Source organism: Mauremys reevesii, linkage group 8 (assembly GCF_016161935.1).
Source record: "Mauremys reevesii isolate NIE-2019 linkage group 8, ASM1616193v1, whole genome shotgun sequence".
NCBI classification, from domain to species: Eukaryota; Metazoa; Chordata; order Testudines; family Geoemydidae; genus Mauremys; species Mauremys reevesii.
The window spans coordinates 43,696,363-43,721,104 of NC_052630.1; the positions used below are offsets into that span (position 1 = coordinate 43,696,363).

The 24,742-nt window shown below is 50.1% G+C and overlaps 1 protein-coding gene across 18 annotated transcripts in view; it reads left to right on the forward strand.

The window, feature by feature from the left end:
- Nucleotides 1–24,742, forward strand: part of LOC120370264 (myomegalin-like) — a 163,678-nt gene that overhangs the window by 81,854 nt on the left and 57,082 nt on the right. For 7 of the 18 annotated variants that reach the window (XM_039484673.1, XM_039484675.1, XM_039484676.1 and 4 more), the window contains exons 1-15: nucleotides 990–2,358; nucleotides 7,928–8,047; nucleotides 11,177–11,296; nucleotides 11,538–11,630; nucleotides 11,800–12,021; nucleotides 13,580–13,738; nucleotides 14,108–14,221; nucleotides 14,518–14,655; nucleotides 15,506–15,685; nucleotides 16,329–16,523; nucleotides 17,878–18,024; nucleotides 21,247–21,328; nucleotides 22,011–22,102; nucleotides 23,463–23,579; nucleotides 24,267–24,404. In XM_039484673.1, the coding sequence (XP_039340607.1) occupies nucleotides 1,231–2,358; nucleotides 7,928–8,047; nucleotides 11,177–11,296; nucleotides 11,538–11,630; nucleotides 11,800–12,021; nucleotides 13,580–13,738; nucleotides 14,108–14,221; nucleotides 14,518–14,655; nucleotides 15,506–15,685; nucleotides 16,329–16,523; nucleotides 17,878–18,024; nucleotides 21,247–21,328; nucleotides 22,011–22,102; nucleotides 23,463–23,579; nucleotides 24,267–24,404 (3,045 nt within the window). In that variant the 5' untranslated portion in view covers nucleotides 990–1,230. Of the gene's footprint in view, nucleotides 1–985; nucleotides 2,359–5,846; nucleotides 6,158–7,927; nucleotides 8,048–11,176; nucleotides 11,297–11,537; nucleotides 11,631–11,799; nucleotides 12,022–13,579; nucleotides 13,739–14,107; nucleotides 14,222–14,517; nucleotides 14,656–15,505; nucleotides 15,686–16,328; nucleotides 16,524–17,877; nucleotides 18,025–21,246; nucleotides 21,329–22,010; nucleotides 22,103–23,462; nucleotides 23,580–24,266; nucleotides 24,405–24,742 lie in introns of those variants that run through there. The other 11 variants (XM_039484680.1, XM_039484685.1, XM_039484688.1 and 8 more) reach the window with 6 other exon arrangements.

A 24,742-nucleotide genomic window follows, 5' to 3' on the forward strand; every position in this document is an offset into this window, starting at 1 on the left:
AACATGCCAGTGTAAACAGGGCCTTAGATTGTAAGAGTCTTGGGGCAGGACTGTCTCTTTGTTGTACATTTGTGCAGCACCTAGCACAATGGGGCCCTGACCTCTAGGTGCATCCATAATGCAAATAATCAATGATAATACAACTGGTGTTAATTGGCTGTCTTGTTGGCAGTAAGCTCATTTGGAAGGCTGAATGGACTATTGAGCAACTCCTTTCACACCTAGCTGAGTGTGGTCTCTCCAGTTTGGAACTGGGGCACAGTGTTGGGAGTTGGACTGAGGAAAGCTTTCACCGCAGAGGATTGCTCCTGTTTCCACTAGTGTCAAACCAGCACACTTAGGGCTCTCCCAGCGATTAAAAAAAACCCGCCCTGAACGAGCAGTGGTAGCTTTGCTCCTGGCGATAAAGCGCTGTCTATACTGGCTGCAGGGAGGTAGGGCAGGGGGTGCAGTAGGGTCACTGTTTGCAGAGGGCATTGCCTGGGCAGGGGGAGCACGGGGAGGGTGGGCTTTGTGTGGCACTGAGGATCCTCTTTGGCTGCTGGGTTTTGTGCTGAATCTCCCATGAGAACTGGGACTGGAGGGGAGGGGGAGACTGTACCGTCCTTTGGCCCGCTTTGTAGCGCCTCCCTCTGCGCACGCGCTAGTAGGCTGTGGGCGGAGGATGGAAACTACAACTCCCAGAAATCCCGGCCGGGCGCGCATGAGCGGCGGAGCCATCTTGAAATCTGAGCCGTAATCAAAGAGCCCCAGTGGCAGGAGGCGGCTCGCGGGCGGCGGGACGTGTCGTGGCGGGTTGCTGCCGCCTCACGGCCGGTCGCGCTCTGCCCTTCCCTTCTCGGGCCGCGCGCAGCCCGGGCGGGGCCCCAAGCGGGGAGCCGGTGGGGTGGGTCAGGGGTCACCAAGGGAGGAGCTGTGGGGTCAGGGGGACTCTGGGGGAAGCTTGAGGGGTCCCTGGGACAGACTGAGGGGTCAGGGGTGTTCCCCAAGGGGGTCAGCCTGTGCGGTCAGGGGGATCCTAAGGTGGGGTCAGGGATCCCTGGTGGTGGCAGTTTGTGAGATTGGGGGTCCCCAGGATGGGGGGCAGCCTGTGAGGTAAGGGGGATCCTCAAGGGGGGGGGAGCCTGTGAGGTGAGGAGGTCCCAGTGAACGACCCCAGGAGATATACTGAGTGAGCAGGGAGGAGTCCCCCAGCACACCTGGGTGTGGGCCTGGGTGCTAGAGAGGAAAATGAGGGAGATCTGCCGGATTTGTGCCCGGGAGCTCTGTGGCAACCAGAGACGCTGGATATTCCACACAGCTGCCAAGCTCAACTTGCAGGTGCTTCTCTCCCACGTCCTGGGCAAGGAGCTCTGCCGAGATGGCAAAGCTGAATTTGCTTGTAGCAAGTGTGCGTTCATGCTGGACCGCATCTACAGGTTTGACACGGTCATCGCTCGCATCGAAGCCCTCTCCATCGAGCGTTTGCAGAAGTTGCTGCTGGAGAAGGATCGTCTCAAGTTTTGCATTGCCAGTATGTATAGGAGGAATAATGAAGACTCTGGTATTGATGACAAAGTTGTTGGGGATGGGACTGTTGACATTTCTGGCCTGCCCGATGTCAGATACACGGCCCTTCTTCAGGAGGACTTTGCCTATTCTGGATTTGAATGCTGGACAGAGCATGAGGAACATATCCCAGAACTGCACAGCTGCCACGCTTCGGAAAGCATGGGTAACCGCCCAAGGCGATGCCATGGCTGTGCTACATTACGTGTTGCAGATGCTGACTACGAAGCAATTTGCAGAGTCCCACGAAAGGTGGCCAGGAGTATCTCTTGTGGTCCTTCCGCCAGGTGGCCAGCTAGTGTATGCAATGAGGAATGTGAACCTATAACTGCTGACTCGGCAAGTGCCAAGGTGCCTGTGGAAGAAGAAAGCATGGAGGAGGGGACTCCTGGGTCCTCTGTTGAATCGTTGGACACAACGGTTAAGGTCAGCCCTCCACGACAGAAGGATGAGGAAGCAGACAAAGGTGCGAAAGGGAGTGAGAAGTGTGATGATTGCTTGGATGCCCATACTACTCCAAACTCGTCATCCTGTGGGAATAGGTTGGAGCTAGCCCTTAGCCTGATCAAAGCTTTTGACTACAAGCCCGTTCAGAGTCCCAGAGGGAGCAGATTACCTATTCCAGTGAAATCCATCCTGCCATGTTCCAAGCCTAGCCGTGACCTGGTGGATGGAAGTGCTCTTCTTGGCTCAGTGAATGCTGGTTCTGGTTTCCTCAATGCAGCCACAAAACCCTTTCCCTTGGAGCTTTCTGACCTGCAGGAGCTGTGGGACGATCTTGGTGAAGATTATATGCCACTTCGGGTACAGGTAGAGGTCAATGTGCAACATTAGTTTAAAAAAATACTGACCCTGAGACCACTGTGGATTCAGATGTGCTGAGATCAAATGGATAGCTAAATGTAGCCAAACTCAGACTAGGAATAGGTAGCTGCCTTTTTAACTATTTTAACTGTACCCCTTCTATGCAATCAGTTCGTTTTCCATTATCAGGTATTGTCTTCCTGCTGTGTTTTGAAGAAGTGAGCCTTCTGGGGCTTGGTTCCTTCACCGCTGTCTCTCTCTCTGCTGCTCCTTCCTAAGACGGTATACTAGTGTGGGTTTGCGTTTTAGTTTGCCTCTAGTTTCCTACCAAGCAAATACTGCTATTTTATTTTTCCTTGCTACTCTCTATAACTTGGTTTAAATTTATAAGTTCCCCTAAAGGAAATATTGTAATCTGCCAGAGACCTCTTCTAAGTGCTGATTTCTTTTGGCCTTTATAACTGCTTTGTTCTGACAGGAATTTTCCTTCTCTCAGACAGAGTCCTAAACTATAATCCTCCTTCTAAGGATCTGTCCTTAAACGTACACAGCACACAGGGGTACACTGGTATGTTACCTTCAGAGACCATCATCTTTGAGATGGATTTGCTTCAGTGCATGATTTTAGGGCTAGCTTCTAGATACTTGCTTTGTCTCCTGATCCTTTAAAAAGTTCAAGTGATTGGTGGCAGATGCCACCAAAGTGTCTGTGTGTTGAAGACTCTGCTCTGAGAGGAATTCCAGGTGTCTTGCCCACTGTGTAGATTCCAGTCCACTTATAGCCCTGGATTTTCTGTTTTGCTAGGCTTTAAAATCCTGATTAGCATGTGGCCAGAAAACTATACCTGTAACTACTTTACCTCTTTTGTTAATGAATAGAAAGCCCCAGTCAGCTTCAATTAAGGAATATCCATGTCAGTCTAATTGCATTCACATTAGCAGTCTTGCTGTCTAATGTGCCTGCTCGCCTTAGGGACTAGAAAGATGCTTGTTTATTACTATGGCAACTGTAGCCAGTGGATACATTTCCTATACAGTGGCTGATTCTTTTCCTAGTCTGGCATTTTCCAGAGACCTGTACTCTTCCGCATCAGCTATGACGTGGCTTTATTGACAGGCTAGAAATTGTGCTATGGAGGAACACAAACTGACAAAAGCAACAAATTGAAGATCTGCTGACACCACCTGAAAAACCTTCTAGTAAGGGACAATGCTGCAGCTTCTGCCCTGTCCTACAGTCTCTATATCCCTGACTGCTCATTTTTCATTACTGGGGACATATGTACAGTATTAAGAATAAGATTTTTTTTTCTTAATGAACATCTTTCAAGAGTGGAACAAACATTAATTTGTATATGGATTTAAATGGCTTGGCTTTCTCTCATGTCTTACTATCTTTGTTATATCTCAGAGTTACTTACAAAGGGTTTTCTAAACTCCAGCCTTTGTCACATGTCTGTTTCTGCAGTGATTCATCATGTTGAATTTGCAACTTCCCATTTCTTACCATGGCAACAAAATGTTATCACCAGCACTCCACAGATTCCAGTGCTGGATCTGGCAGAAGGAGAAAGCTCTTACTCACCCTCTAGATGGCTTTAATGCTAGAAATGGAAAGTCCGGCAGTTGCCAGCAAATAGTTTTTGTATAAATGTTTTTTTCCTTCTTTTCCCCAGTAGGAAAACGATTCTTCAAGAGCCAAATATTGCGCTCATTCCATTAACGTGAAAATCCGCCAATCATAGGCGCTGCGTTTCTCTAAGAAGCTGATATGCTTCTTGTCTTTGTTCCTTGCTTGGAATTTTAGGTTCATTCATCACAATTACGATGTCTCAGAGCATTATGATCTGATAGGCAGATGACTTCTTAGGCCTGGTTGGCACTGGCATTTTCTGCAAAACATCAAAACTGCTTTCAGCCTTGCAGCTCCAGAGGCAGTAGCAAGAATGCTAGCATAAACTGGCTGCCAGTGTTTTCACCACTATTCTGTGCAAACCTGCTCTTGGCAGGGTTAGACAACATGGTGGTTATGAAAGACAGATGGGCAGTCTATGCTAATGCTGCTATTGCTGCTGCAGGGGCACTGGTGGGGAGAACTTAGAAAATGCCAATGTAGAAAAAATTCTGGGGTGCAAAGATTCTATTTTTGGTACAGTAGTGTTCCAGTAATGAAGAATTAAGGATGATAGATCCTGAGTGCCAGGACTTGGCTCTTCTAAGTTGGTCATGGCTCTCTTTTAATTTTCTAGTGTGTGTCAATTATTCAAATATTTCCATTTTTTAAAACAATGTAATTGGGGAAGAGGGAGAATTTATGCTTTTCCTTGTGCCTTTTCAGCTGCCTAACTAAAGAGTTACAGTCTGCCTCCTGTAAGATGTGCTAGCAGCAGCCTCTATGCTCAAGGGCCCCTAGTCAGGCCAGGTAGAACAATGTGCAGGGATGTCAGTGTGCAGAGCTTTATTAAAACCTTACTCGCTGTCCACGGCACTTGTTCAGAAGTGATTGCTCGCCCCGTCACTTACAGCATTAAATATGCTGTCAACCAAGCAAAGGCTCTTGTCCCTGCTGAGAACTAGATCTAGACAAAATTTCAAAGCTCAGCCAAAATGATCTGTTTTAAATGTTTCGGCTCTTTTATTTGGGGCAGCATGCTAGGCTCTTAAAAATTACAAAGGCAGAAGGACTGAAGAACAAGTGGCCAGTAGTTCTTGATTTTCTAACCACTAACTGTAGCTGTGACACAGCAGCTAGCTGATCTCATCTAGCTATGACTGCAGTCAGTGCTTTGGGCCACTTTTAGGTTTTTATTGTTCAGATGCAGAGGGCTCCTTGTATTGCTTTCCCAGCAGCCTGACTCTTGTTAACAGCCTCCTTGTAGAATATGGGTCGTTTCTGGCTGTCCGAGCTGCCTTAAGGTTCCTTCCCCCTTTTTCTCCTCTTCAGCCCACAGCCCTTGCTGTTCCATCTTTCAGAGGCCATGTGCACTCTCATCAACCTACCAGAGATGTTGGTGCTTAGTATCTCACTGTAACCCAGAGACAGAATGCAGCACTGCCTCTGCAGCTCTTGCGATTGGTTTATTTATATTGCCGTGTATCAGGATCGTTGTCCCACCGTGCTGTTTGCTGTACAAACATGGTCTGGCCTCCCAGCCCTGAAGAGCTTGCATCTGAAACTGAAAAAATTAAAGGCTTGGGAGGGGAAGGAATATCACGTCCAAGCAAAGTGGTCGGTGGTGCTGGTCATAGGCTTGTTGGTTCAGTTTTTGTCCCCTTTAGCTTATAGAGGAATGGAGGGAGAGCAAATGAGAGGAGGGGATGAGGAAACAGGAGCAGAAAAGTGGAAGGGGGGATGAAAGAAGGGGAAGAGGGTCATTGAGGGGGAGGGCGAGAAGATGAGGCGGGGAGTGGGGAATAAAGGAGGAAGATGAAGAAGAATATCAGATGGGACCAGGAAGGTGAGAACGAACGGGGGTGGGGAGGAGCAGGAGCAGGTTGGAACCAAAAATCAGTCAGCAGAGAGAGAACAATACCCAGCATTCAAAGGCTGAAGAGCAGTGTGCTGCCCTCAGGCATTCAGGGTTTCTCTCTGCTTGCTGTTTATTAAAAATCGACATTGTAAACAAAACCTGTACAAAAAATATCAGACTGCTTAGAATTTTGTAACATGTACCTGTGGTGTGAGAGAAGTTATCGCCTAGGTCCCCCTCTTCCTCGGCCTCTGCCCCGACCCCTGCCACGGCCTCTTCCTGCAACTGCGTCCCTTTTCTTGGATTTGACTTTTGGTTCAACATCCACTAGCAAGGTATCCAGAGGCAAACTGGCTGGCAGAATGAAGTATCAAATATTATTTCCCCGAATACTCAATGTCTCCAACTGTACAGGCTCTCTGTTCCTTTGAGGGACCCATTTCCTATGATCATCGGAGAGGAAAACTCAGTGAGATAGAGCTAGTCAAAGTGAGCTGCCATGTGAGCTGTGCGTAGGGATGCCTGGAGCTGGCTTTGTTGTATCAAGAAAGTCTGGCCGAGGCATTCTCAAATCTTCTTTAGTGTGTCCTCAGCAGGAAAGCAATAGTGAATTTGGGCGGCAGCTGCATTTTCCCCGATAACCATTGTCTACTACTGCTGCTGCTATCTGAAAAAGTGCTTCTCACCTTCCAGACAGAGTGGGTCTGAACTCAGCCCCAAAGAGCTTACAGGCCTAATTAGATGTGAAGGAGCGAGACAGTAAGGAGGGCTGATAACAGATGCGTCAATCAAATTATTATGTGATTACCCAGCGATTGCTGGCACACAGCATGCTGCGCTAAGGAAGGTGTGATTCTTTTTCTTTGCTTTCCAAGTAAATCGATGTCTGTCTTGGCTAACTTTTTCAGGCCTAGTGGCAGGAGCAAGTGGGGGGGGACCTGAACGAGAAGCGTTGGCCTCACAAATCATCTGAGAAAGGGCATTCCATGCATGTTGCGGGAGCAGGCAACAATATTTGTGGATAAAGTAGGGCATTGAGGTTGGCATCACTGGGAGTGGAAGGGGCAGTGCAGAAGGAGGTCAGCTAAGTTATGGAGAACTGTGAAGAGTGATTACAAGACTCTTGGGCAGGGCTGGCTCCAGGCACCAGCTCAGTAAGCAGGTGCTTGGGGCGGCCAAGGGGAAGGGGCGGCACATCGGGCTCTTTGGCGGCAATTCAGCGGTGGATCCCTCAGTCCCTCTCGGAGGGAAGGATCTTGCCGCCTAAGAAGAAAGTGGTGCGGTGGAGCTGCCACCGATCGCAATCGTGGCTTTTTTTTTTTCCTCCCTGCCGCTTGTGGCGGCAAAAACCCTGGAGCCGGTCCTGATCTTGGGCTGGACATTGTGTAGATGGGAGCCAGTTGAGTGATTCAAAGAGGGTGAGAAGTAGGTTCCAGTCCTGTGGTGAGGAAGGTGATCTTAGCAGCAGAAGCATTTTGGATGGACTGAAGGGGGTGATGTGGGTGCCAGGGAGGCACCTCAGAAGGAGGTTACAATAATAGGGACAGGAGGTAAGGACCTGAACAAGAGTGTTTGCTGTCAGGTTGGACAGAAAAGGTCAGATCCTGATGATGAAGTGTCAGGACTGGCTGGGTGTGACGGCAAGGGAGGAGGCAATGATTATCCTGCGTTATGGACAGAGGAACTGATGCTGGTCTAAAGTGAATGGAGTTTCAGAAGGAAGCTAAGTTCAGCTCTGGCCATGTTAAGCTGACCGCAAGGCACACGAGAGGGACAGGATTGGAGTGGGGGAAGTAGATTGGTGAGTCGCTGGCTGGAGATGGTAGTTGAAGCTGTATGAACAGATGAGATCACCCAGTGAGAGGGTGTAAAAGGAAAACAGTGGACCAAGAACAGACCTTTGGGAGGGGAGGAGGAACTGCCAGAAGGTCCCTGAAGGATCAGCCAGACATGTAGCAAGAGAGGGTGGAGGTGCACGTGGCAGGATGTTGAGAAGGCAGCTATAAGGAGCAGATGTTTTGAAATCCATGTTAGGAGGGCCACCACCACTCTGAATAGAAACCAAGCAAGGACTCAGGCCACCCACTTCTCTTTTCTCTCTCCAGAATCTGCCTGAGGACCATCAGCAGCTGACTCAGTGTGACCCTGTGGCGAGTGGTTGTGTGTCTGAATCGCATGCTGCTGAGCTGCAGGACAAAATCCAGCAGTATGATGCCACCAACAAGGTATTTGTTCACTGGCTGCACGTTCAGCTCCTTGAGGATTCTCGTTTACCTTAATTAGCAATAGCCATGAAGTATCATTGCAGGCACTGGAAGTTGCCCAAACTGAGATGGTGCTATTGGCCTTCAACCATGCTAGGAATTGCTTCCTTTCCTATAGCTACGCTATGCAGCTTCCTTCTTTATGCCAGTTCTAAAGCAGTGTTTGAAAGACCTTCCCCTGTGCCAGGGGGCCTCCATAGAGCCATTGGAGGAAAGATGCCTACATCCCCTAGCTCCACCCACTGCCTGCCCCTCCCACTCTGGCTTCTTGGCTGCTGCTTCTCTATGGCAGGGGTGGCCAACCTGAGCCTGAGAAGGAGCCAGAATTTACCAATGTGCATTGCCAAAGAGCCACAGTAACATGTCAGCAGCCCCCCCTCAGTTCTCCTGCCGCCAGTGTCTCCCATCTGCCAGCAGCACCACTGATCAGCACCTAACCCTCCATCACTGCGCCTCCTGCTTGCCGCGATCAGCTGTTTTGTAGTGTGCAGGAGGCTTTGGGGGGGGGGGGGGAAGCAAGGGCATGGCAGACTCAGGGGAAGGAGTGGAAAGGCCTTGGGGGAAGAAGTGGAGTGGGGCCGGGGCCAGGGGTTGAGCAGTGAGCACCCTGTAGCACACTGGAAAGTTGGCACCTGTCAGTCCAGCACCGGAGTTGGCGCCTATGCAAGGAGCCGCATATTAACCTCTGAAGAGCCGCATGTGGCTCCGGAGCCACAGGTTGGCCACCCCTGCTCTATGGTGAGCCTTCTGCAGGCAGAGAGGGAAGCTGCCATGGAGGCAGCCGGCCTCCTTTTGGTGTGGGGTGAAGGAGGTCAGCCTGCACAGGGGCCCGCCCTGGCATGCTTTTAAAGGGCATGAATTAAAAATTAGCTGAACAAGAAGATGGCCAGCCTAGTGGCAAGTTAAATGAATACACATGGGAAGGCATAGCTGGTTTTATATATGCCCATTGTGGTGCTGTAAATTAACTGTAACCGATCAGGAAAACTCCACAGAGGTTGTTGTGAACAGTTCCATGCAAACTTCTGCTCAGCGTGCAGCAACAGGCAAAATTGCAAAGAGAATTTAGCAGTATTAAGAAAGGGATGGTAAAACCTAGTCTGTTACAGTGCCCTCATATACATCAGTTGTTGTCCATAGCTGGAACACTTGAGTTCAGTTTGGCAAGCCACGCTCCGGAAGGATAACTCCGAAATAGAAAAGGTCCAGAGAGCAGCAATGAAAATGATTAGGGGTGTGGGATTAAAATGACAAGGGCAATTTATTTTCAAAAGAAGCCAAATAAGAGGTAACGTGCCCGATATATAAATTAATGAGCAGTATAGAGAAGGTCATTTGGGAGTATTTGAGGACCACTGTGGTATCAAGGTCATTATAGATATTTACCTTCTCATAATAAAAGAAGATATTTAAAAGGCGACATTTAAAACTGATTAAAATAAACACTTTTATTAAGCAACTTAATCTGTGGAAGTCACTTCCACATGCCATTATGGAAGCAATTGCTCAGCAGGATTGAGAAAAGATTTATCTTCTATTACACTAGTGAAGATGAAAACGTAGGAGGTGCTTTGGCACTCATGTTTCAGGCCATAAACCAGCCTTCCCCTCCAGTCATGATGTTGCAAAACTTCTGTGTGGCAGGGGAAGCCCTAATCAGCACGTGCCACTCCAGCCCCTATCAGGGAAATGGGTTGGGGCTGGGCAACTAGCTAGGACTGGCCCCAGCCTTGTTAACAAAGGCTAAACGCTTGGGAGGCAGTGAGTCCGGAGGGTGGGGCAGAGACCAGGAGGGGAAAGTAGGCTCAGAAGGAGCCAGGAGCCTGCTACCCTGTTGCCACTGAGGCGGTGGGTCCGGACACAAGAATAAGGGCATGGTTGTTTGTACCAGCTTGAAGTGGTCCCGACTCATTGGGGAGCGGGCCCAGGAGGCTGAACACAGCGGGGTGCGGTGAACACCCTGTTACATTCCGTTATGTGGTTTTCACTGTGTTGAAGCCAGGACACTGGGCTGGATGGACCATGCATTTGCTCGAGTATGGTGTTAACTAAATCCAGGCAGTTACTGCAAGAGTGAGTGGCTGGCTGGATAGTGCTACCTGGAGGAAGAGTGTAAATATGTAACTGTAATGCTCTAGCTGTAGTGGGTGAGTTGGAGGGAAAGGAAGTGGTCTCTGGGATATGTGGGTTCTGTTTGGAGGTTCCAGATCTCCAGGAATACCATGGGCTGGAGCCTCTCCTCCTCTTTTGAAGGGGTTGGGGAAATGAGTAATAGAAACTGGGAATGGCATTAGGCAGCTGAGTGTCGGAGACAGTGTCGGACAGAGTAAGCAGGGTTCTCCTGGTGAATGCGCAAAGTGTTGTGATGCATGGGGTCGGAGGCCAGGATTCCAGCCCCTCCCTCAGACTGGATCACTGGGGACTGGAAGCACAGGTGCCGACTTTCCAAAGTGCCGGGGGGGTGCTCGACCCCCAGCTCTGCCCCAGGCCCCGCCCCGACTCCACCCTTCCCCAAAGGCTCCGCCCCCACCCTGCCTCTTCCCACCCCTGCTCCACCCTGCCCCGCCTCTTCCTGCTCAGTTCTGTCCCCTCCCGCAAGCACGCCACGTCCTCGCTTCTCCCCCCTCTCTCCCAGCCTCTTGCATGCTCTAAAACAGCTGATTGCGGCAGGCGGGAGGTGCATGGAGAGAGGGGGAGACACTGATCCACAGGACCCACCAGTGGTCGGGAGACGCTGGGGTGGTGGGAATGAGCTGATGGGGGGGCTGCTAGTGGGAGCTCAGGACCCACCATTTTTTCCTTATGGGTGCTCCAGCCCCAGAGCACCCACAGAGTCTGTGCCTATGGCTGGAAGTTGGCCTTAGCCCCTGTGAAAGAAGGAAAGGCCTTGCGACAAGACAATGCTACTCTCTCCACCCAGCTCAAGAGCTGCAGAGCCAGACTTCAGAGGGAGCAACATTGGTTTTGATCTGGGGAAATAAAGAGGAACCTCTGGGTGCTGTGGACCCAGTATGGTGTGGAGGGATTCTTAGGGACAATTCGATGAAGTTTTGGGCTTGGTAACTAAACTGTTGTGTTCCCTGTGTTCAGTTGCTGCAGGAAAAGCTAAATGAGATGAATTTTGAATTAAAATCTGTCCAGGAAGCATCCCAGAGACAAGATCGTACAATCCAGAGTCTGAACGAGGCCCTGAAGAGCAAAGAAAGTGAGGTAACTAGCACTGTTGAGGAGGTCTGGTGCTGTGCCCTTGTATAGGAAATGTGGATGCAGGGAAGCATGCTCTTCTAGCAGCAATTCAGAGGGAACCCTTCAGCCATCCTTGAACCTTCCTCATTTCTCCTGTGACTTGTTTCTGTCAAAGCACTTACAACAGGCAGAGGCAATCTGTGTCCAAGACTCCTGGGGGTGTGGGGCTTGCTAATGGTTGGGTGTCCTGTCTCCTATCTTGCAGACAGAGGAGCTGTACCATGTGATTGAAGGGCAGAGTGAGACAATGGCCAAACTACGAGACATTTTACATAGAAGCCAACTTGGACACTTGCAGGTATGTCCCTGTGGGCCCCTCCATCCCCCAGAAGTGAGGGGCCTTTGCCTTTAAAAGAAAATTGAAAGGCCTTGGGTATTTCACTGTCACGGGCTCCTTCATTGTTCTGAACAGCTCTTGTGAGCTCATGCTTAAACACTCTCACATTTCTGTTCTCCTCTCTTGTCAGACCTCAGAGGATCCATCCCCTTCCCAGCAGCAGCAGCAGCATATGGCACTGCTAGATCTGCAGAACACGCTCTTCTGCACCCAGCTGGAGATGCAGAAGCTGAAGAGGGCTCAGTGGCAGAAAGAACACCAACTGGCTGAAGCCAGGAGAACTACCCAGCTTCTAGAGGCTGCTGTGCAGGAGGAACAGCAGCTGAAAGAGGTGTCGTGGAAACACAATCAGGTACGGCATGCTTCAGCCTTTGGGCATGGCCTGATGCCACATGCAGATGACAGTAAAGTGTTTTTGCATATGAAGAAATCAAACCACTGGCCTTCATAATGCTTATATTAGCTGAATGCCTTAAGTGGGTACTGTGCTGTGCATTTTCTTTGTCTCTTTCCTGTTAGCTTACATTCAGCAGTACGTGCACACCGTCAGTGCAGAGACTGAATACAGTGGATCAGTAGTGTCACTTACTGGTATGCGTTAACTGGTGCAAATGTCCTGTTTCTTTTTGTGATGCTATACTCCTATTTCCCCAGTGGATTAGCCGGGGTGGACTTGAAAACTTTAAACTTCACCTCTGGCTAGAAGAGGGGATTTAAAAAAAGGTTCCTACATACACAGGAAAAATTGTATCAGTTTTAAAGTTGTACAGTCACCAACAAATTTTCACTTTGCTGAAGTGCAGTTAGGGAATTGAGTGCAGAACAGGGGGAGGGATAGCTCAGTGGTTTGAGCATTGGCCTGCTAAACCCAGGATTGTGAGTTCAATCCTTGCGGGGGCCATTTAGGGATCTGGGGCAAAAATCTGTCTGGGGATTGGTCCTGCTTTGAGCAGGGGGTTGGACTAGATGACCTGAGGTCCCGTCCAACCCTGATATTTTATGATTTTTTTTTTCTAACCCTAATTCCAGTTGCTTGTCAGTTTCACTACCAAACTTCATGTGATTGGACCTACTCTGACAGTGACTTTCTGAAGAAGTTAAGAGTTAGTTGTGCTGTTCTTGCGCTGGGCACAAAATAATACATAGAACTAAAGAAAGAGGCACGTGGCTGGTATTCCGTGTCAAGTGGTCACTTTGGTGAGATGGGTGGATTTAGAGTTTAAAAATCACTAAATGTCTCTGTGTAATTTCAAAGAAAAAGTAATAAATGTTTGAAAGTTTTGCTTTGGTGGCTGTGCTGTACAAAACTCCTACTCACCATGTAGGTAAGTAATCAGATATGTGGAGATGTATTAAACTCCATAGCAATGGAGATAGGGAATAGGAACTTCCCACTTGAGACATACTCAGCCATGGTCCACACTGACATCTGTCCGTGCAGCTGTGAAAACCCTACCTCCATCTACATGTGTGCTACACATGTACTGAACCTAGCTTCCATAAGCTGAACCACGTGGAGATATTCTTCATCTGTGCTCCATCCATATGCTTGCTGAAGGGTTAGCATCCCCTTCTCCTGCAGAAGGAGGTCAGGCTCTCAGTTTTCTGATCTGAAAGACAGCAGCCTATAGCATCTGAATCCCTGTTGTCCTCTCCTGCAGCCCAGCCTGCCCTTTACCTTGTGAGATTCAACAGGATAGCATGCATCTGAAGAAGTAGGTTTTTTACTCACAAAAGCTTATGCCCAAATAAATTTGTTAGTCTCTAAGTTGCCACCGGACTCCTCATTGTTTTTAACAGGATAACAGCGGCTCCTGAAGGTGTGTCTGTCTCTGGTGTGACTGACTAACAGGGCTTCCTGTTAAGTGGGCATCTTATAGCAAAGAAGTGAGAAGTGTTTTTCCTTTCAGGAGCTGCGTAGTGTTGTGCAGCAGGTACAAGCAGAGCTGCAGGGCAAGGTTCAGGAGCTGCGGGCCCTGGAGTGGGAGAGATGCTGTGAGATCCGGGCCCAGGAGCAGCGTGTTCAGCGTTTGAGCAAGAGGCTGGCTCACAAAGAACAGCTTCTGCAGGTGAGGTGAAATGATGTGAATTAAGGATTAGCCTCATCTTGATATTTGGGTGCCAGCAACCACATGACCATGTGCAGCTTTCCAGGGCCTGCCCTCAGAGAGATTGGAGTCTGAGGAGAACCCTCTGGCTACAGCCACAGGGAGGGATCTGTAGCTGTGGCTGATGCCAGTACGACTCAGCCCGAGGTGATCCCTGACTGGGGAGGGAATCAGACAGAATAATATTGACCTGACCTGTGGACTCTGCCATTCTTTGAGTGTGGGGAGAGGAGAGCGAGCTCAGAGAGAGGTGCTCTGACCTCACAACTCCCTGCACTGGCTCAGTAACATCGGTGTCTGTGCTGATGTGTGCTTATGGGGCACCTTCAGGAATCCCAGGAACTTCTGCAACGTCGGCAGAGCTTGGAGAAGAACCCTGCGGTGACTGATGCTATGCTGGAGAAGTTGCAGCAGCGAATCAAAGACCGAGATGCTGCTCTGGAGGTAAGCACAGGACATTCCAGCACAGTCTCCCCCATCCTTTCCCTGAGCTCAGTCCCTGGACTCCTGGCGGGGTGGATAGGCACAGCATCCCTTGTGCTTTGCTCTCCCTTGCCCAGGTCTGGTATCCCCTGCTCTCCCTTTCCCTGGGGCTGTCCCCACTTTCCCATCCCCATGGAGTAAGCTGAGTTCTCCCACGTAGTGTGAAGTAGGTTGCATGGCAAGAGAATTCAGGATGCTGTCCCCGCACGAGGGATTCTTTCTCTATGATCTCTACATCACCTTTTCTCTCCCTGTAGCGAGCAATAGATGAGAAATTTTGTGCCGTGGAAGAGAAGGAGCAAGAGCTGCGACAGCTCCATCTCTCTGTGAGAGAGCGGGAGCACGACCTGGAGAGACTGCGCAGCGTCCTGTCCAGCAATGAGGCCACCATTCATGTAAGTGTGAGCCCCTCCCTGGCATATTGTCCCCGGTGCAGTGCACCTATGTGTAGGTGATCACCAGAGCTCCCGGCTCAGCTTGGCACAGCATTCATTCCATTGGTGTGGCCAGCCCTTACGTTGGTGCTTTGGCTGCCTCATCGATTCCATGGCCAGACGAGATCTCTGTGATCATCTAGTCTGATCTGCATAAAACAGGCCAGAGACCTGCCCCACAATAATTTTAGAAAAGATCTTGATTTAAAATGGTCAATGATGGAGAATCTACCACGACCTTCGGGAAATCGTTCCAATGGTTAATTAGCTTCACTTAAAGATGTCCACCTTATTTCCAGGCTGAATTTGTTTAGCTTCAGTTTTCAGCCATTGGATAGTGTTAGACCTTTCTCGGCTAGGTTGAAGGGCCCATTATTAAATATTTGTTCCCCATGTAGATACTTATAGACTGTGGTCAAGTCACCCCTTAACCTTCTCTTTGTTAAACTAAATAGATCTCCTTGGGTCTGTCACTATAAGGCATGTTTGCCAATCCTTTATTCATTCTTGTGGCTCTTCTCTGGTGAGTGCTTGCTTAGCATACTACCTGCATACATCCTCATCCCTCCTCACCAGGCAGTTTTCTGATGGCCTCCTGCACCTGGGGAAGGAAGAGGTTAAACTAATAGTTCCATGTGCCATTTCTCAGCTGGATGCTGAGGTGGAAGCTTTCCTTGGGGAGTGAATGTAATGACTGTTTGAGGCTGCACAAAAGGGTAGAAGAGACTGAATAGTTTCAATCCTGTTTACTTAAGTGCACAAGAAACTACTTGGGCCTCAGTGTGTTCCTGGTTTTCTCTGTGGTCCCTAGAGCATGGAGAGCCTACTGAAAGCCAAGACGCTGGAACTAGAGCAGGTGACAGCAACCTGCCAGAACCTCCAGTGGCTGAAAGAGGAAGTCGAGGCGAAATCCAGCTGTTGGCAGAAGGAGCAGGAGGGGATAATACAGCAACTGCAGACCTCTCTGCACGACAGGAACAAGGAAGTGGAAGTAAGGCCCATGCTCCTTGCTGCAATGCCTCCAGCTATTCTCTCTTGGATGGAATCCCTGAGCACTACTGCCAGGCCCCTGGGCCACTCACTCAGTGCCACTGCGACATCCTGCTCCCCTTGGAGGGGGTGTCAGATGCATTACCCTGATTTGGTGGAGTGTATGGGGGGAAGGGCGGGGGGCAAACTCATAACCCTGCTCCTCTTGGTGATCCCCCCAGTGTTTCACCTTTTAAAATCTCTGTGCTCTTGGTCGCAGTGCAGAGGAGGGAGCACATCAGAGGCAATGTAAAAATATCTAAACTAGCATAGTCCTCAATTCGAGAGCACCAACAATTGCCGGCTCTGTGGAAGCAAAGGCTCTCCCTACAGAATGGAAGCACAGAGGCACGTCCGCCTCTGAGTGACATGCATGGTCCAGCCCCTTCCATATGTGCTGCCAGGAAAGCTGCTCCCTGGAATCCTGGCAGGCCCTCGAATGCTGTGTTGGCATAAATGCTTGCTGTGCGTTGATTCTCTGCTGGTGACTGCATGTGATCAGAGAGGTGCTCCCAGGCTGCACAGCCATTCATCCCAAAGTGCCAGGCTTCTCTCAGCATACAGATGAAATGTCTTAACCCGTTTCTCCCTCCTTTTTCCCCTAGAAGCTCACAGCAACCTTGCTCTGCAAGCTGGGCCCAGGGCAGAGTGAGATTGCAGAGGAGCTGTGCTTGCGTCTCCAGCAGAAGGAGAGGATGCTGCAGGATCTTCTGAGTGACAGGAACAGACAGGCTGGAGAACATGAGACTGAACTTCGGGAGTTGCTTCAAGCCGTGAGCGTCCGGGAGCAGCAAAGCCGAGTGAGTTGCGCTCAGAGCAGCCGCTGACCAGCGTGGCTCCGAGGGGTCTGCTGTGTGGAAACTGGTCTCCAGTCTCTGATGCTGTGGGGGGAACTGCAGGAAGTGTCTCATGTTTCAGAACCACATAACAGTGAGAATACCCCCCTCGCCCATGTTAATGCAGAGTAAGGTTACAAATATCAACTTGTCATCTGTGGGAAATTCTATGGTAATAATTCTGAGCCTGCCGTTCGCTTGTCCACGTGCCTACGTTGTGAAACCCACTGCTTGTGCACCCAGAGCGGGGTTTGCATGTGCGTATTGTGGGGTTGGGGAGAGGAAGGTGTGCAGCTCTCGGCTTGTGCCCATTCACGGGGCATTCTGTGCACATGTACCACCACTGCCTGGCCAGCAGTCATGGGAATGGTGAACCCTGGAGCCCTTCCCCCACAGCGGTGGCATCAGGTGACCAGAGGGAAGCCCCATAGCCTGGTGGAGTCATCTCCCCTGCATAGAATCAGAAGGGTGGAGGGACAGCATCGGGGGAGCTTTGTCCATTGTATGTTAGCTGTATTTAACAGTCAAACTAGTACTCGGGACTATTGTGTGCACTACCAGGAGGAGGGATAGCTCAGTGGTTTGAGCATTGGCCTGCTAAACCCAGAGTTGTGAGTTCAGCCCTTGATAGGGCCACTTACGGATCTGGGGCAAAAATCAGTACTTGGTCCTGCTAGTGAAGGCAGGGGGCTGGACTCGACGACCTTTCAGCATCCCTTCCAGTTCTATGAGATAGGTATATCTCCATATATTAATATTTCCACAAGAGTCCTGCCCTCAGAATTGCCTGCATTCTGTGCATTGAAATTTAGTCAGTTTTAAATATCACTGGAGTTTTGCATTGAATTTTCCTTTTTAACAACAAGATTAAAAAGCCAAGCTCCCAGCTATCTCCTCACAGCATTTGCCTCCTTCTCTCCTCCAGCTCCTGTCCTCTATCCTCATCCCCTCTGTCCTTCCAGGCCTCCTCCCATATTGCTGCACTCTGCAGCCCCCATGCCATGGGCGAGTTTTCACCATCCCAGTCAAAGGTTTGGTAGCATTGCTGAAGAGTTACTCAGTAAAGGCTGGGTAAGTGAAAGCAGGGGGCTGTGATGGCAGTGCTGTAGCATTGACTGTTGTGTATGCTGCCACAAAGCCCATAGTTAAGTCCCTGGTTAGGGTTGGAAAGGAAAGCTCCTGATCTCTGCTCCAGCAGCAAGTGATCGGTAAATCTGTCCTTATGTTGCCAGAGCAAGGAGTTGTGCCAGTAGCCAACTGAGACCCAACTCTGTCACCTCTGCTTCTCTCCTCTCGCTGTGCTTTCCCGCTGTGTCAGGTGGCTGCCGAGAAGATGGTGCAGGCTCTGGCAGAAAAGAGTGGTGAAGTACAATTCCTGCGCCAGCGGCTGGTGAGGAATGAGCCAGGGAAGAACCCAGCGGCTGATGGCAGGCTTCTCCTCCAGAAAGACAAGCAGCCCTTTCAAGTAGGAATTGTGCACTGGATTGTTCTGTCCTTTGCATGCTGCCTCAGGACCGAGAAGAGAAGTGATTGCTGTAGCAGCAGAGGGGAGAGAGGCCTGTGGGAAGAAAGCAAATGCAGAGATATAACAGAAGGGGGATGATGAGACGTACTGCGGGGGAGGAGTGATTGAGCACTGAGTGCTCACATGGAGGCCCTTGGCAGCTGTTAATATTTACTACTGTATTTGTATTGCTATGGTGCCTAGGAGCCCACTCATAGATCTGGACACTGTTGTGCTAGGCACAAACCAAAAAGACCCTCCCTGCTAATGGGAGTCCAGGTGAGATCAGAACATCCTGATCTGAACCCCACGGCTTTTTCTCAGTCACTCAGAAGCTTCTTCCCCCACAGATCAGCTGAGAGCAGAAGCTGCTTGTGTGGACAGTATTGGAGTATTCATCCTCAATTGTCAAGTGTTTTAAAATCAGCTTTACTAGGAACCCCTTTGTGATGGGTTCTCTCGCAGACACCCCTTTGGGACTGTCACCTGATGTGCTGAAGTTACCTCTGAGCCTGTTTTCCCCTCCAGCTTGGGACTCCAGAACCCTGCCTTGTTGAGCCAGACATGCTAGCCTGCTGCAGCACAGACCCAGGTCTGGTCCACGCCCCCAGAGCTGCAGGGTTTAACCAAAAACTGCTCAGCAGGTCACCTGCCTCCAGCACCTAGACACCCAGCTCCCAATGGGATCCAAACCCCAAATAAATCAGTTTTACTCTGTATAAAGCTTATACAGGGTAAATGCCTAAATTGTTCACCCTCTATAACACAGAGAGAGAGAGATGCACAGCTGTTTGCTCCCCCAGATATTAATCACTTACTCTCGGTTAATAAAATCACTTTTGTTTTATTAATTAAGTATTAAAAGTAGGATTTAAGTGGTTTCAAGTGATAACAGACAGAACAAAGTAAGTCACCAAACAAAATAAAGCAAAAACACGCAAGTCTAAGACTAATACATTAAGAAACTGTTTACAGGTAAAATCTCGCCCTCAGATAAGCTTCTTTCACACACTAGATGCGTTCCTAGTCTGGGCCCAATCCTTTCCCCTGGTACAGTCCTTATTAGTTCCAGCTCAGGGGTAACTAGAGGCTTTTCATGACTCGCTGCCTCCTTTGTTCTCTTCCACCCCCTTTTATAGCTTTGGCACAAAGCGGGAATCTCTTGTCTCTCTGGATCCCCATCCCTCCTTCTAAATGGAAAAGCATCAGGTTTAAGATGGATTCTACCATTCTTCCTGGGCTGATTTATACGAACCAACGCTTGCAAGTAAGGCTTGCAAGTAAACAAACCCATTCACAGGTCATTGATTCTAAAGCACCCTTTAAAGGCTTCCACTAAATGTGTTTACATTAGTAGTACAAGTTTATATCGTATTCTCCTAACTCCAGACATAGAAATAATACATGCAAACAAATAGGATGAACATACTTAGTAGATTATAACCTTTGTAATGATACCTTACAAGAAACTTTTTACATAAAGCATATTCCAGTTACATCATATTTACACTTATAAGCATATTTCCATAAAACATTATGGAGTGCAATATCACGCCCTTTGTCACTGAGCATAAGCCAGGCTGCTTTTGTTGGAACCATTTCAATGGTGTGTTGGTGAACAAATGTCTAATTTTTGTTTAAAGTTGTAAAACATGTCATAGGGTTTAGAATCATGGAGTTTAGGCTGGAAGGAGCTAATAGGCCATCGGTGGTGTCTCCCCACTCCCCAGTATCTCACAATGAGCTGGAGAGACTTTCCTTAACCTTTCCAAAATCGTACATTTGGGCTGAGCTCCACTGTTAACCTCTGAATTCTTGATGCTGAGTTGCACAGAGAAATATCTCTGCTACGTAGCTAGCTGGTATGGCTCAGCCCAGAAAAGTTCTTCAGAGGGCTCTGAGGGAGTGTAAACAGGGCTAACGTGGGAGTGGCTTTGTAACCTTTACTGTCGTGCTCACTGCCAGCACCCCCAGGGTGTCCGATTTAGCAGGTGTCTGGAAGAAGGCAAGGCTCTGATGGAAGATTGGTACCCATCATGGAAAATCCCCTGGCCTGGCGCTGTCGTCCATGCATACAGCCTGTGGGCATTGTGGCAAATTGCCAGCACTATTATGATGGGTCTCGCGCTTTCTCTTCTTTGGGGGGGGGGGTTTCAGGGCGCCATTTCTTGCCCCTGAATTGGAATATTAATTGCCCCACTAGTGTCCTAGAGGACACTCCAGGTCCCAGCCCAGGGGCCCTGAGGATAGTGGTGAACCACTTGAACTGACGGTTCCTTCCCCTGGGCTACTTCCCTCTCCTGCCCTTTAGCTTGTGGGGGGGGCTTCCTGCCCTCCCTCTGCACAAGCCAGGTGCCCCTTACCTAGGGTCTTGGACTTCTTAGCCCACTGCAGCACTTCTCCAAACTGTCCTCTGCTTCCCTTCAAACTGTTCTCTGCTCCAACTCCCACACTGTCTGATTGAAGCAGGGGTTTTTATCATGTGACTGACTGCAGGTGCTCTAATTTGCTTCAGGTGCTCTAGTTAATCTATAGCAAACTTTCTTCCCTCTTCAGGGAATAAGGCTCCCTTCTAACGCTCTCCTGCTGCCCTCTGGCCATGCTGTATCACAGCATATTTGATTCTTCTGTGTGCCTCCTGCATCCAGACCAATCTTGCTAAATCCTGCCGCTTTTTCGTGATAGCAGCTTCGGTTCGTCCTTTCCTCTTCTTTCTAGCTATTAAAGCCCTAGACCATTCTCTGATCATCTCTTGCACTGTTGCTGCAGCCTCTTCTCTGGTGTCCCTGCTACTTAGTCCCACTTGGTGCAACCCAAACACAGTGTCCAAGAACCTCTTTTCTTTTTCCTGCTCTGGACGCCTCGCTCTTTGGAGTCCCTTTCCTGACTTCCCAAGCTTGTTTTTCACACCAGATTTAAGCTCTCGGCCCATGTGCGCTTGTCTCCCTCCATTCCTTTGGGTTCTGAGATCCCCAAAAACTTGCAGTCCTCTGGTCAGCTCCCCCATAACTGAAAACCCCATTTGGCCAATGGTCTGTGTGCCACCAGTACAGGAGCATGTGTTGTGTTTGGTCTCAGTGCTGGGCAGTGAGGCCTGGAGGTGTGCAGAGGGATCTAAACTGTGCAGGGTGCACAGGATGATCTCTAAGGGGGGAAAAACCAGGGATAACTTTGTGTTTTCAGGAATTACTGCCAGGAGGTTGTGGGAACGCTACTGCCACCGGAATCTCCAAGGTAGAGGACAGCAAATACAGGATGGAGAAAGGTCAGTACAGCGGCAGCTTCTCTCCAGTTGGTACGAAGGTGACCCAAGGCTTTTGCCCTGGGGAGAACTGTCTCATGTGACAAACAGCCTGCAAAGACACCAAAGAACTTTAACCAGGAGTATTGACTGGAGTCATCCTTCCCCAGGGTTGTGAGGCTGGGGATAAAACTTGGGGCACTCAATGACTGTGGCTTGGATTTGGGTTGGGAGACTGGTGCTTGGGAATCACTGACAGGTTCTGGACTCCAGTGCTGAGTGGAGGAAGTTGGTATGGGAGGAGGAGCTGGTGTTTGCTGATCACTGTGGCTGGGCTAATCAGACTGTCCTTCCCTCCTTGACTGGGAGGAGTGCGGTTAATCTGGGAGGGCAGGCGGGGATACTTGGAACTCTTCTTAGGGCTGGGGCCGCTGGACTCTGGAGGGGAGGGCATTGGGAATGGGAATGGACTCTAGTTGGGGCGGCTGGTAGTTGAGGATCACTATGGGAGCAGGAGCATTAGAAAAGGCCTTGAAAATTCACCTCCGTGGTAGGGGTACAAATGCCATCAACTTGTTGAGGATTTGAGCTCTAATTTAGAAAAGATTCTGTTTCTGATGCTTACAGTTAAAAAACCAGGGTGTGTGTGGTAGATGATTCAAGTCCTGTCTTAGTGTAACTCTTTGGGCTGTGGTTTCCTCGCCAGGCCTGTTGGAGACGGCTGCTGAGCTGAAGAAGGAGCTTATTAATGCCAGAGAGGAACTGGAGCTAATGGCAAGAAAGGAAAGAGAAAGCAGGGTGAGTTTGTGGAGAGACCCTGAGTGTCGGCAGTCTGAGGCTTGTTTCGCTCGAGACCAAATCCTGCCTGGCCTGCCTTCAAACAGCCATGCTGTGTTCATACCCCCACCCTGTGGGGAATGGTCTGTCTCTTGCTCGGTGTTTGTATAGTGCCCAGCACGATGGAGCTTGGAAGCACTGAGTGTTAATTATTATTTGGTTTCTGGTAAGGACCCTGCATGGGAATGGAAGGTGCTAGCCCTGGTGTCCTGGTCAGATTTTCAGCTCTGGCGATTACATTCAGCCTCTCTGTATCCAACAAAAAATGCAAGAGGAATAGTTTCTTTTTCACATCCTGTCACGAGCAGTGCACTGTTAAATTGCTGCTGTGTTCCACCCCAGAGGTAGCTTATTTCCTAAATGGAAACCATCTAGATCATTACATTTGTGAGTAGCTGGCCTATACTTTATCCCGGGGACACTCTGGTTTCCGGTATAGCGACCTTTGTGCTCGCTACTGACTAGGGCAGCGATTCTCAACCCGCAGGCCGCTGGGCCACATGGGATCCAGGTTCCTGGCTGCCTGGCCACCCAGCACTGTGGGGTCCAGATGGTCCAGCTGGCCTGGTGGGGCCCGGGGCTGCCGGTTGGCCCGGGGAGGGCTGGGGTTGGTGTTGGAGCTGCCGACCAGCCCCACAGTGTTGGGGTCCGGGCTGCCGCCCTACAACCTGGCCCTGCACGGCTGAGTCCGGAGTCGGACGGCTCCCCGATCCTGCACAGTGGGGTCCGGGGTCACTGTCGTCATGCCCAGGGCTTCACTCCTGGCCCCACTCTGTGAAGGGGTCTCTGGGCAGGAGGCGCTGGGCATAGAGATCTGTGGGGGGAGGTTTGAGGGGGAGGCATGATGTGGATCTCAACCTGCAGCCCAGCACAGCCCACAATGATAAATAGGTTGAGGACCACTGGACTAGGGATTGTCCCCACGTGGTGTCATAGTCATGAAGCTGACAGATTGATGTGGGTCCTTTAGCTCCATGGCAATAGGACCATCAACTCCACAGGCACCTCTCTTGGTGGAGGGGTGAACAAAGGGTTTGGTTATCGGGTTGCAGTGCTGACTTGATGAGAATGAAGGAAAGTTTCCTTCCTGGGCCCAGTTTGGCTCTCCTCCCCCTTTCTCAGAAATGTTGTCTTTAGCTTCAGATAGGCATCATACAGTGTGTAGTAGTGTTCCACTGAGTGAAGGAGGCCCCTCACGACTTTGGCCAGCACCACAGCTTAGGGGCATGGGGGTGGGATGATTGAGGCAATGGCATGGAGGGTTTATGGCATGTGTCTGGGTTGCGGAGCTTTCACTGACCCCGTGGTCTCTGCTCTGTAGTTGGAGCTCTCTTCTCTTCAGTCTGTGGTGACGGCACAGGAGGAGGAGCTGCAGGTGCAGGCCTCAGATATTGAGTCCCTGACCAGGAACATCCAGAGCAAGGAGGACCTTATAAAGGTGGGATCTCTACAGTTCTCCTGACATACTGTCTGATCATCTCTGCCCAGGGATGCTAGTGAAGAACCTCCAGTTCCCCCCACCTCGCGGCCTCTAGCTGGCTTCCAGCGTTCTGTAAAATGTCAGAACCAGGAAGCCAGGTTTCCATGGAGATCAGCAACGAGGTGGATGCATGAGGAGACTCCTGAGCTGTGTTCGAGGTCTCATGCATGGATCTTGTAACATCTCAGGCTTGGCATCCTGGTCCTCACTCCATGGTTCCTGTAAAACCCAGGGCTCCATCTGACATCTCATTATGTAGGAGTCTCCCATCATCCTGCTCAGATGCTCATTTGGGGATCTCGTTATTCCTGGAGTGCCCTTGCTGTGCATCCTGGACCTTGTTTGGGAATTCTGGAGCGTGCAGGGTGCCTTGCATCCTGTCTGGAGTCTTGAGCCAGGCTCCCGTTAGCACAAAGCAACAGTAGGGCTTGCTCTGGGATGTTGGTGCTGCACATCCCTGAGTGTGGTTTTCTTCTGAATTGTCTGGCTCGCCCTTGGAAGGGATAGGAGTTCCCCTTGTTAGTGACCCTAATCTGCGATGTCTCTAGGGACCGTTGTAATTCCAGCTCGCATTGATTTGTATGAAGTTCAAGGGGTGTCTCCTGTTGCTGATCTCCAGCCAACTCTGCTCTCCTTGGCTTTCAGGACCTGCAGATGCAGCTGGTTGACCCCGAAGAAATCCCAGCTGTGGAACGACTGACCCAAGAAGTCCTGGTGCTTCGGGAGAAAGTAGCCACAGCAGAGTCACGAGGACAGGAGGCTACAGGGAACAGACAGCAACAGGTAGCGCATGCTCTGATGAAATCTCCTGCAGAGGCGATATCTCATGGGCTGCAGGCTCAGGCCCGTTTCCAGTTCCTGCAGTTAGTTAGTTCTCTATTGCCAGTTCTGCACTGTAATGCTATTGCCTGGGAGGGAGTGTGCCAGTGTACGTGCAGGTGTAAGAGGGGCTCAGACCCTCTTTATGGCACAGAGAGGTGGTTTGGATCCCCCTCACAGGCGGAGGTCAGCCCCTCGTCTCCATGTCTCTGACATGACCAACTCCAGTCTCTTGGCTGGACTCTGTCTCTCATGTGTATCTAGGTGGAGGTGAAGGCCTTGCTCAGCTCCTACCTCTGCCT